Here is a 13,085-nt window from a genome sequence, read left to right as displayed (position 1 = left end):
TTTCTAGGAAGGTGTTATTGTGACCACTGGCGCCAAGTCACAAGCAAACAAAATAAAAAACAACAAACACTAAAGGGGAGTAATCTTGTACGCCAGGAGAAATGTAGCGTTCTTGGAACTAGGGGGCTTAGGAATTATTGGTAAAAACTTAGAGGGAAGAGTCATCACGGGTTGTCAGTGAGCTTTAATTGGATCACATGACTAGTTACGGCGGTTCATGGTTTTCACAGTTTAGTGAAGTGTTCCTTAGTGTCATGTGACAGAGGAGCCGTCCCAGCAGCCGGACACTAATTTCACAGTCAAAATGACAAGGGAAAAAACTCAGCAGTTAAAAAACAAACAAAAAAACCCAATAAAATAATGATTTTCAATTTAAGACATTCATCCAAAAAGAAAAAAAAAAGAAAAGAAAAAATATACAAGTTAGCCAAAAATAAATGTATCCTTAAACCCAAGACTTGTTAACTTGTTCCCCGTCCCAATAGATACTGGGATGTGCAGTGTTTTAAAGGTCGCAATAAGCCTCTAAGAACAAGGTATGATAGAGGGGACAAGGACACCCCCCCGCGCCAGTTCACAGACTGGCAGAGACAGCAATTACAATGTTCTAGGCGGCTTCTTTTTAATAAATACCCTAAGGTGATGTAGCTAATATGGCAGAAAGCCCATCTCATGTGAGACAAGACCTGGCTGTACAGTGGTTGTGAAGGCTTCTTTATGTTGTTTTATCATTTACATCAGATTATCCCCCATTCTCCTGTTACTTCTGGCTGCGGTCAGCCGGCCTCAATACCTGGAAGTAGAGAGACAAGAACACTTAGTACTGGGTATAGAGTGCGTAACACCAAACACATCCTATCAATCATTCACAGGGAACAGAAAACACATTTCCTTATGTGAAGGAAGGTCAGATTGCTAACATATTAAACTGCTGGTGACACTATCGTGTCTAACTCTAGGGGGTGCAATAGTACAAAGTGATAATCATAAAAACTAACAGTATTAATAATAAAATAAACTAAATGAAAAGACAATGGTCTAAAAATAGACACTATACAGTGAAGATAACACAATATTTTTTTTACAAACAAGAGTTGTATTGGAGTCAAATAGAAGACTAACAGTCTGGTCAGTGTGAGGTGTAGTTTCAGTTCCATTTGGTGCAATCCAAGATTTATGTCACGGCTGCTCCTCTCAAAGAAAAAAGAACAAATCCAAGAAGATAAATCTGAGAAGAAAGATCACATACAGAGGGCGCCTCCTAGTGTAATACTGTGGCTGTAAAAGAATATGTGCAAATCTTGTGTTGTGATTATACGCACAAGGATGGCAGCACCCAATGTGCTACGTAACGCAGGCTGGGAACTCTGTGTCCCAGCAAACTAATCCTAGGTATGAGGACAAGGACCCAGATGTCCGTACCGGAACAGATCAAGCTCAGGCTTTTAAAAAGTTCCATATATTTTATTTAAAAACAAGATAAAACTGAAGGTGCATGCATTCACCCAGAGCATCTAAAAACAATGCAAATTACAGATTGCAACGCGTTTCTCAGCTGTGCTAGCTGTTTCTTCAGGCATCTGTTGTTCAACTGGAAGCACTGTCTTTTAAGTCCAAACTAACCAACCCCATCCCCCCGAGCTGTAACAACCCATTTCCTGACAAGACAGGTGTAGTTAATTTACATTCATTCTCTTACAAAATATGTCTCTAAGGGTGCTGAAACCTAATGATATTAAACCCAAAACCAGAACACATTGGTCTGATCCCTAATAAACTGACATTATATACATGCATATCATAAAAAAACCCATAAATGTACAATAGGAGCAAAAGAATTTTATAAACATATGAACCCATATCATAATTGCAATAGAAATCTATAGTGCACCCATCTCCAAAAATAGTTACCACCAATCTTTCAAACGTCAGTGATTGGAAAAAACGTTATTAATATTGGTGCATCTTTATACATCGATACACCTATATATGCTTAATACTAATTACTCGTAACATATAAGGACCTATATGTAATATATAGATGCCGATGTTTCCCCATGTGCACTTAGTAATGGCACTCACCATGTTAATAGGTTTTAAGTAAATACCCAAAGTGATCCCTTGGAAACTTCTTTTCATTCGATCTTAAACAAAATCACTCTATGTGAGTTTCCTAGTGATGTATTGTGATCTGATCGTGCGTGGAGAGGCCAGGTTACGAAATAATTCTCTGGTCATACAACAATGAATGTTACTTTCGTATACGACACCATGGGCATTTTCATTGTAATTTAATCAGGATATTTTCTGCCTATGATGGTAATGTGTGAATATGTGACTGAATTCCAGCTTGTATATGTAAACGTCACAAGTGACGTAATTCGTGTTAAGAAAAAAGGGATTTCCCCAAACTGCTGATAGCGGCAGTGTCTCAATGCGTGCATTGCATTAAGCTAAGTGAATATATCTAAAGTGTGTGCTTGAGTTCCAAGGTAAAATGGATTTCCCCAAACTGTCAATAGTAGCAGTGTTTCAATGCGTAAAACGCATTAAACTAAGTGAATATATCTAAAATATGTGCTTGAGTGCTAAAATGCTCCTATCAAGTGATATTTAAAAAAAATAATGTGATAAGAATGCTATGTTAAGTGGGGTTATAAGTCTCTTAGATAGTGCGTGAGCTTATTCTTGTGATTTAATGAAATTGTTTAACATTCATTATTGTGATGTGAAGCTTCAAAAGGGCATAAAGTGTGTGGAATGAGTTGGAATGTGATGTACATAAAATAAAAATGGGAAAGGGGAAGAGATTGGAAGTGATTATATATATATATATATATATATGGGATGAATAAATATTTCATAATATGTAAAATAGATATATGGAAAAGAATAAAGTGTATATAAATATATGTATGGAAGTGGATAAGAGTAGTGACAAATATATGTGAATGGTAAGTAAATAAGCATACTATACGTATGTAAGTTTATATTAATCTATGGTGAATAATCCACTATAAGAGTTGTACTACTGCAACTAAAATGTGAATACCTAGCCTCAGTATAGTAGGAGTGAACTATAATAGATGTGTAATCTTAAAGTGGTGACACTAAATTTCTATCGTAGTTATCTCTTGTGAATGTATGTCATTATAAAAGGGACATTCGAAATGCAAAAAGGGTTTACAAACAAGAATGAGAACAGTTTTTACGGGAATTGCAAAAAAGTTTTTCCTACAGTGCATGTGTACCCCACATGGAAAAAATGAGAAGGGCGCCATGTCAATGTTTTCTTTAAGACCCTACGGAAACAGACTGTCAAATTTGAAAATCCAATAGGTCTCTATTTGGCGGAGTCTAGTAAACCTATTGGATCCCTGTACATGAGGGATACTTTCCAGAGGGGTTATACGGAAACTACATGCGGCTCACTGTTGGCATATTCTATGATCTCTGGATACACTGTGTTTGTTACAATTTTTCATGATATTCCTATAGTGTTCACCCCAATGTTTATTGATAATCTTTTTTATTATTCTATGATTAGAATTATAGTTCGTAATAAGACATTTTTTTGTTGATGTTCTGTTGTATTGGATTTCTTCATTTGAATATTCGTATATTCTGGATTTATAATTTTTACCCTGTCCAAGGATCTTGCCTTCAAATAACCTCCTTCTATAAGATAATTAGGGTATCCTTTTTCGCCAAATCTATTTTCAAGGATTTCGGCCTGTTGCTCATATGTATCTAGTTTAGAGCAATTTCTCCTGATTCTACGAAATTGGCTGTATGGAATGTTCTTTTTTCCAGCTTCTAAGATGATTGCTATTATATTTAAGAAAATTATTGCTATCTACTATCTTAAAAAAAGTGTGAGAGGAAATAGACCCATCAGAGTCCCATGAAAGGACCTCATCTAGGTCCTCAATATGGGTTTTCTGTATATTACTCGTGAAAGATAGTCATTCAAATGTGTGACAAATTCTCTAGCCAGTTCAGCAGTCCCATCCCAAACAAAAATCAGATCATCAATGTACCTACCATAGAAGACCAGGCTCTGGCCCCAGTTTTGATGGTTTATATAGGTTTCCTCGAACCTGTCCATCACCAGATTGGCAAAAACTGGCAATTTTTTTATTTTATGTACATCACATTCTAACTAATTACACATTATGTGCCCTTTTCAAGCTTCACGTCACAATAATGAATCGTAATAAATTTCATTAAATCAAAAGAACATTATACATTTCATTACTAGATAGAGGTTTTTATGTTTATATATTGAATATATTTCGATTCCAGCACAAGCATATTTTAGAGATTAATACTTTTATTACCTATCACTAATATGTACTTGTGTTATTTATGTTTAATATTTACATATGCATAAGCTCACGCACCATCAAAGACTTATAACCCCACTTAACATAGCATTCTTATCACATGTTTTTAAATATCACTTGATAGGAGCGTTGTAGCACTCAAGCACATACTTTAGATATGCACTTAGCTTAATGCGGTGCATGCATTGAGCCACTGCTGCTATTGACAGTTTGTGGAAATCCCTTTTTCCTTAACACGAATTACATCACTAGTGTGAATGTGAGACTGGATTCCAGCTTGTATCCGTAAACATCACATTACCATCATAGGCAGAAAATATCCTGATTAAATTACAATGAAAACGCCCATGGTGACGTATACGGAAGTAACATCCGTTATTGCCACTTCATTGTTGTTGTATGACCAGATAATTATTTCTTAACCTGGCCTCTCTCTCCACGCACGATCAGATCACAATACATCACTAGGAAACGCACAGAGTGATTTTGTTTAAGATCGAATGAAAAGAGGTTTCCAAGGGATCACTTTGGGTATTTACTCAAAACCTATTAACATGGTGAGTGCATTACTAAGTGCAAAGGGGGAAACATCGGGATCTATATATTACATATAGGTCCTTATATGTTACAAGCAGGGATAGGCACAGACAAAGGCTGTGGCGGACATTTACCAAAGTACAGATCTTAGTAAAGGACACCAAGGTACATTTGAAATTAAAATATTATTTTATAGTGCTTGGCGTTAATATACTAATGCAGATACAACTGATTCTATAACCAGCCCTCATCTGGCTATACCCATGTGCCAGTGTCACTACTGTGTCATTATATAGCGCTGGGTGTTATTATACTGATGCAGATACCACTGATCCTATAACCAGCCCTCCTCTGGCTATACCCATGTGCCAGTGTCACTACTGTGTCATTATATAGTGCTGGGTGTTATTATACTGATGCAGATACCCCTGATCCTATAACCAGCCCTCCTCTGGCTATACCCATGTTCCAGTGTCACTACTGTGTCTTTGTATAGAGCTGGGTGTTATTATACTGATGCAGATACCCCTGACCCTATAACCAACCCTTGTCTGGCTATACCCATGTTCCAGTGTCACTACTGTGTCTTTGTATAGAGCTGGGTGTTATTATACAGATGCAGATACCACTGATCCTATAACCAGCCCTCCTCTGGCTATACACATGTGCCAGTGACACTACTGTGTCATTATATAGCGCTGGGTGTTATTATACTGATGCAGATACTACTGACCCTATAACCAGCCCTTGTCTGGCTATACGCATGTGCCAGTGTCATTACTGTGTCATTATATAGCGCTGGGTTTTATTATACTGATGCAGATACCACTGACCCTATAACCAGCCCTTGTCTGGCTATACGCATGTGCCAGTGTCACTACTGTGTCTTTGTATATTGCTGGGTGTTATTATACTGATGCAGATACCACTGATTCTATAACCAGCCCTCCTCTGGCTATACCCATGTGCCAGTGTCACTACTGTGTCATTATATAGCGCTGGGTGTTATTATACTGATGCAGATACCACTGATCCTATAACCAGCCCTCCTCTGGCTATACCCATGTGTCAGTGTCACTACTGTGTCATTATATAGCGCTGGGTGTTATTATACTGATGCAGATACCACTGAGCCCATAACCAGCCCTTGTCTGGCTATACGCATGTGCCAGTGTCACTACTGTGTCTTTGTATAGAGCTGGGTGTTATTATACTGATGCAGATACACATTCAGTATTTCACTCAGGCTTTAGTTATTCCATAACTTATCACCCAATATCGCTAGCAGTCTCTTGACAAACCACTAACTTTATTCACACTACATATTTTTTTTTATTCCTATTATTCAATCAAAACATATACTAAGGTTGTGGCGGACACTGCAAGGGCTAGTCACGGACACCAGTGTCCGTGTACGGACACCTTGCCTATCCCTGGTTACGAGTAATTAGTATTAAGCATATACCGGTTGATGTATAAAGATGAACCAATATTATTAAAGTTATTTTCATTCACTGACGTTTAAAAGATTGGTGGTAACTATTTTTGGTGATGGATGCACCATAGATTTCTATTGCAATTATGATATGGGTTCATATGTTTATAAAATTATTTTGCTCCTATTGTACATTTATGGGGTTTTTATGATATGCATGTATATAATGTCAGTTTATTGGGGATCAGACCAATGTGTTCTGGTTTTGAGTTTGTTTAATATCATTAGGTTTCAGCACCCTTAGAGACATATTTTGTAAGAGAATGAATGTAAATTAACTACACCTGTCTTGTCAGGAAATGGGTTGTTACAGCTCGGGGGATGGGGTTGGTTAGTTTGGACTTAAAAGCCAGTGCTTCCAGATGCCTGAAGAAACAGCTAGCACAGCTGAGAAACGCGTTGCAATCTGTAATTTGCATTGTTTTTAGATGCTCTGGGTGAATGCATGCACCTTCAGTTTTATCTTGTTTTTAAATAAAATATATGGAACTTTTTAAAAGCCTGAGCTTGATCTGTTCCGGTACGGACATCTGGGTCCTTGTTCTCATACCTAGGATCAGTTTGCTGGGACACAGAGTTCCCAGCATGAGTTACGTAGCACATTGGGTGCTGCCATCCTTGTGAGTATAATCACAACACAAGATTTGCACATATTCTTTTACAACCACAGTATTACACTAGGAGGTGCCCTCTGTATGTGATCTTTCTTCACAGATTTATCTTCTCAGATTGCTAACATACCACTAGAAACAATGTGCGCAAAAAAAATAAAATCAAAACATAATAATCAAATATCAGCAACTTGCATACAAGTGAAGACTGAAAATATATACTCTCTTAAAGGTTGCTGATATTTGCTGCACATTGTCAAGTTTATAATAACAGAGAATACAAAAAAAAAAGAGATTACAAAAAAATGAACTAAGTGTACTATTGCTTCTTGTAATAAAAAAAAAACATAATTTATGTAAGAACTTACCTGATAAATTAATTTCTTTCATATTAGCAAGAGTCCATGAGCTAGTGACGTATGGGATATACATTCCTACCAGGAGGGGCAAAGTTTCCCAAACCTCAAAATGCCTATAAATACACCCCTCACCACACCCACAAATCAGTTTAACGAATAGCCAAGAAGTGGGGTGATAAGAAAAAAGTGTGAAGCATAAATATAAGGAATTGGAATAATTGTGCTTTATACAAAAAAATCATAACCACCACAAAAAGGGTGGGCCTCATGGACTCTTGCTAATATGAAAGAAATGAATTTATCAGGTAAGTTCTTACATAAATTATGTTTTCTTTCATGTAATTAGCAAGAGTCCATGAGCTAGTGACGTATGGGATAATGACTACCCAAGATGTGGATCTTCCACGCAAGAGTCACTAGAGAGGGAGGGATAAAATAAAGACAGCCAATTCCGCTGAAAAAAATCCAAACCCAAAAATAAAGTTTAAATCTTATAAAGAAAAAAACTGAAAATATAAGCAGAAGATTCAAACTGAAACAGCTGCCTGAAGTACTTTTCTACCAAAGACAGCTTCAGAAGAAGAAAACACATCAAAATGGTAGAATTTAGTAAAAGTATGCAAAGAAGACCAAGTTGCTGCTTTGCAAATCTGATCAACCGAAGCTTCATTCCTAAACGCCCAGGAAGTAGAAACTGACCTAGTAGAATGAGCTGTAATCCTTTGAGGCGGAGTTCTACCCGACTCGACATAAGCATGATGAATTAAAGATTTCAACCAAGATGCCAAAGAAATGGCAGAGGCCTTCTGACCTTTCCTAGAACCGGAAAAGATAACAAATAGACTAGAAGTCTTTCGGAAATTCTTAGTAGCTTCAACATAATATTTCAAAGCTCTAACTACATCCAAAGAATGCAATGATTTCTCCTTAGAATTCTTAGGACATAATGAAGGAACCACAATTTCTCTACTAATGTTGTTGGAATTCACAACCTTAGGTAAAAATTGAAAAGAAGTTCGCAACACCGCCTTATCCTGGTGAAAAATCAGAAAAGGAGACTCACAAGAAAGAGCAGATAATTCAGAAACTCTTCTGGCAGAAGAGATGGCCAAAAGGAACAAAACTTTCCAAGAAAGTAATTTAATGTCCAATGAATGCATAGGTTCAAACTGAGGAGCTTGAAGAGCCCCCAGAACCAAATTCAAACTCCAAGGAGGAGAAATTGACTTAATGCCACACCTGTTATGCTTTTACTTGTGTTTGCCATTTGCTTTTAATCCGAGTTTGAAATAAAGACGTTTTAATTATACTCTCCAGGACTACCGCTTTTCTATACTTCACTATTTTGCCAGTGAATCCTGGAGTTTTTGAGCTGTGGGGAGGTGTGTGTTTGCAGCTAATAGACATTGGTGAACTTTCAGCATTGCTCCTTACTACGGATTGGTTACCGCTGATTGACACTTATACCAGCAAATAGGATCCAGCGCTCATCGAGAAGGAGAGACGCCGTACATTTGCAGACCCACGAGGACGCCAAGCAGCTGAGCCGGTGGAGAGACGAGCACTTGGAGATGGTACAAGGTACCCGTGCATCGCAGATCCCAAAGTTTCCGGTATAGTAAGCAGGCTTGGGCAACAGTGGGGGATTGATTCTGATAAATTGCTTCTGCAGCCACTTATGCAAGTTTCCTAAAGCTGGTACACCGGTTGGAATCTACCTTAATATTAGCTGACCTTAAGTGGTCACTCACGTATTTGTTTCTTAGCACTACTGAGTTCTTTTTTCTTATGTAGGTTTTATACGAACCAAAGCTTGTACAAAACAATGAATATCAGGAAGATTAGCAATCTTTCTGTGAAAAAGAACAGAAAGAGCAGAGATTTGTCCTTTCAAGGAACTTGCAGACAAACCTTTATCCAAACCATCCTGAAGAAACTGTAATATTCTCGGAATTCTAAAAGAATGCCAGGAAAAATGATGAGAAAGACACCAAGAAATATAAGTCTTCCAGACTCTATAATATATCTCCCTAGATACAGATTTACGAGCCTGTAACATAGTATTAATCACAGAGTCAGAGAAACCAATTTGACTAAGAATCAAGCGTTCAATCTCCATACCTTTAAATTTAAGGATTTGAGATCCTGATGGAAAAAAGGACCTTGCGACAGAAGGTCTGGTCTTAACGGAAGAGTCCACGGTTGGCAAGAGGCCATCCGGACAAGATCCGCATACCAAAACATGTGAGGCCATGCTGGAGCTACCAGCAGAACAAACGAGCATTCCTTCAGAATCTTGGAGATTACTCTTGGAAGAAGAACTAGAGGCGGAAAGATATAGGCAGGATGATACTTCCAAGGAAGTGACAATGCATCCACTGCTTCCGCTTGAGGATCCCTGGATCTGGACAGATACCTGGGAAGTTTCTTGTTTAGATGAGAGGCCATCAGATCTATTTCTGGAAGTCCCCACATTTGAACAATCTGAAGAAATACCTCTGGGTGAAGAGACCATTCGCCCGGATGTAACGTTTGGCGACTGAGATAATCCCCTTCCCAATTGTCTATACCTGGGATATGAACCGCAGAAACTAGACAGGAGCTGGATTCCGCCCATACCAGAATTCGAGATACTTCTTTCATAGCCAGAGGACTGTGAGTCCCTCCTTGATGATTGATGTATGCCACAGTTGTGACATTGTCTGTCTGAAAACAAATGAACGATTCTCTCTTTAGAAGAGGCCAAAACTGAAGAGCTCTGAAAATTGCACGGAGTTCCAAAATATTGATCGGTAATCTCACCTCCTGAGATTCCCAAACCCCTTGTGCTGTCAGAGACCCCCACACAGCTCCCCAACCTGTAAGACTTGCATCTGTTGAAATTACAGTCCAGGTCGGAAGAACAAAAGAAGCCCCCTGAACTAAACGATGGTGATCTGTCCACCACGTCAGAGAGTGTCGTACAATCGGTTTTAAAGATATTAATTGAGATATCTTTGTGTAATCCCTGCACCACTGGTTCAGCATACAGAGCTGAAGAGGTCGCATGTGAAAACGAGCAAAGGGGATCGCGTCCGATGCAGCAGTCATAAGACCTAGAATTTCCATGCATAAGGCTACCGAAGGGAATGATTGTGACTTAAGGTTTTGTCAAGCTGATATCAATTTTAAACGTCTCTTGTCTGTCAAAGATAGAGTCATGGACACTGAATCTATCTGGAAACCTAAAAAGGTTACCTGTGTCTGAGGAATCAATGAACTTTTTGGTAAATTGATCCTCCAACCATGATGTTGAAGAAACAACACAAGTCGATTTGTATGAGATTCTGCTAAATGTGAAGACTGAGCAAGTACCAAGATATCTTCCAAATAAGGAAATACCACAATACCCTGTTCTCTGATTACAGACAGAAGGGCACGAGAACCTTTGTAAAAATTCTTGGAGCTGTAGCTAGGCCAAACGGCAGAGCCACAAACTGGTAATGCTTGTCTAGGAAAGAGAATCTCAGAAACTGATAGTGATCTGGATGAATCGGAATATGCAGATATGCATCCTGTAAATCTATTGTAGACATATAATGCCCTTGCTGAACAAAAGGCAGGATAGTCCTTACAGTTACCATTTTTAATGTTGGTATCCTTACATAACGATTCAATATTTTTAGATCCAGAACTGGTCTGAAGGAATTCTCCTTCTTTGGTACAATGAAGAGATTTGAATAAAACCCCAGTCCCTGTTCCAGAACTGGAACTGGCATAATTACTCCAGCCAACTCTAGATCTGAAACACATTTCAGAAATGCTTGAGCCTTCGCTGGGTTTACTGGGACACGGGAAAGAAAAAATCTCTTTGCAGGAGGCCTTATCTTGAAGCCAACTCTGTACCCTTCTGAAACAATTTTCTGAATCCAAAGATTGTGAAAGGAATTGATCCAAATTTCTTTGAAAAAACGTAATCTGCCCCCTACCAGCTGAGCTGGAATGAGGGCCGCACCTTCATGTGGACTTAGGAGCTGGCTTTGATTTTCTAAAAGGCTTGGATTTATTCCAGACTGGAGATGGTTTCCAAACTGATACCGCTCCTGAGGATGAAGGATCAGGCTTTTGTTCCTTGTTGTGACGAAAGGAACGAAAACGATTATTAGACCTAAATTTACCTTTAGATTTTTTATCCTGTAGTAAAAAAGTTCCTTTCCCTCCAGTAACAGTTGAGATAATAGAATCCAACTGAGAAACAAACAATTTATTACCCTGGAAAGAAAGGGAAAGCAGAGTAGACTTAGAAGACATATCAGCATTCCAAGTTTTAAGCCATAAAGCTCTTCTAGCTAAAATAGCTAGAGACATATACCTGACATCAACTCTAATGATATCAAAGATGGCATCACAAATAAAATTATTAGCATGTTGAAGAAGAATAATAATGCTATGAGAATTATGATCTATTACTTGTTGCGCTAAAGCATCTAACCAAAAAGTTGAAGCTGCAGCAACATCCGCTAAAGATATAGCAGGTCTAAGAAGATTACCTGAACACAAGTAAGCTTTTCTTAGAAAGGATTCAATTTTCCTATCTAAAGGATCCTTAAAGGAAGTACCATCTGCCGTAGGAATAGTAGTACGCTTAGCAAGAGTAGAGACAGCCCCATCAACCTTAGGGATTTTGTCCCAAAACTCTAATCTGTCAGATGGCACAGGATATAATTGCTTAAAACGTTTAGAAGGAGTAAATGAATTACCCAAATTATCCCATTCCCTGGAAATTACTTCAGAAATAGCACCAGGGACAGGAAAAACTTCTGGAATAACTACAGGAGATTTAAAAACCTTATCTAAACGTTTAGATTTAGTATCAAGAGGACCAGGATCCTCAATTTCTAATGCAATTAGGACTTCTTTAAGTAAAGAACGAATAAATTCCATTTTAAATAAATATGAAGATTTATCAGCATCAACCTCTGAGACAGAATCCTGTGAACCAGAAGAACCATTATCAGAATCAGAATGATGTTCATTTAAAAATTCATCTGAAAAATGAGAAGTTTTAAAAGACTTTTTACGTTTACTAGAAGGAGGAATAACAGACATAGCCTTCTTAATGGATTTAGAAACAAAATCTCTTATGTTATCAGGAACACTCTGAGTATTAGATGTTGATGGAACAGCAACAGGTAATGTAACAGTACTAAAGGAAATATTATCTGCATTAACAAGTTTGTCATGACAAACAGTGCAAACAACAGCTGGCGGAACAGATACCATAAGTTTACAGCAAATACACTTAGCTTTGGTAACTCCAGCACCAGGCAGCGATTTTCCAGAAGTATCTTCTGACTCAGTGTCAATGTGGGACATCTTGCAATATGTAATAGAAAAAACAACATATAAAGCAAAATTGATCAAATTCCTTAAATGACAGTTTCAGGAATGGGAAAAAATGCCAGTGAACAAGCTTCTAGCAACCAGAAGCAATAAATAATGAGACTTAAATAATGTGGAGACAATAGTTGCGCCCATATTTTTTTAGCGCCAAAAATGATGCCCACATTATTTGGCGCCAAAAATGACGCCACATCCGGAACGCCAACACATTTGGCGCAAAAGAACGTCAAAAATGACGCAACTTCCGGCGACACGTATGACGCCGGAAACATAAAAAAAAAGTCAGCGCCAAGAATGACGCAATAAAATGAAGCATTTTCAGCCCCCGCGAGCCTAACAGCCCACAGGGAAAAAG

At 38.2% G+C, this 13,085-nt stretch overlaps 1 protein-coding gene across 6 annotated transcripts in view; it reads right to left on the bottom strand.

The window, feature by feature from the left end:
- AHCYL2 (adenosylhomocysteinase like 2) overlaps positions 1-13,085 on the bottom strand; it is a 272,274-nt gene that overhangs the window by 4,283 nt on the left and 254,906 nt on the right. For all 6 annotated transcript variants that reach the window (XM_053716364.1, XM_053716366.1, XM_053716365.1 and 3 more), the window contains exon 17: positions 1-793. This exon is cut by the window's left edge and continues 4,283 nt beyond it. In XM_053716364.1, coding sequence (XP_053572339.1) covers positions 787-793 — 7 coding nt within the window. In that variant the 3' untranslated portion in view covers positions 1-786. The remainder of the gene's footprint in view (positions 794-13,085) is intronic.

This window comes from Bombina bombina, chromosome 6 (genome assembly GCF_027579735.1).
Source record: "Bombina bombina isolate aBomBom1 chromosome 6, aBomBom1.pri, whole genome shotgun sequence".
In the NCBI taxonomy this organism is placed as follows: Eukaryota; Metazoa; Chordata; class Amphibia; order Anura; family Bombinatoridae; genus Bombina; species Bombina bombina.
The sequence above is the reverse complement of the archived record's forward strand: the minus strand, read 5'-3'. Positions and strand labels throughout refer to the sequence as shown.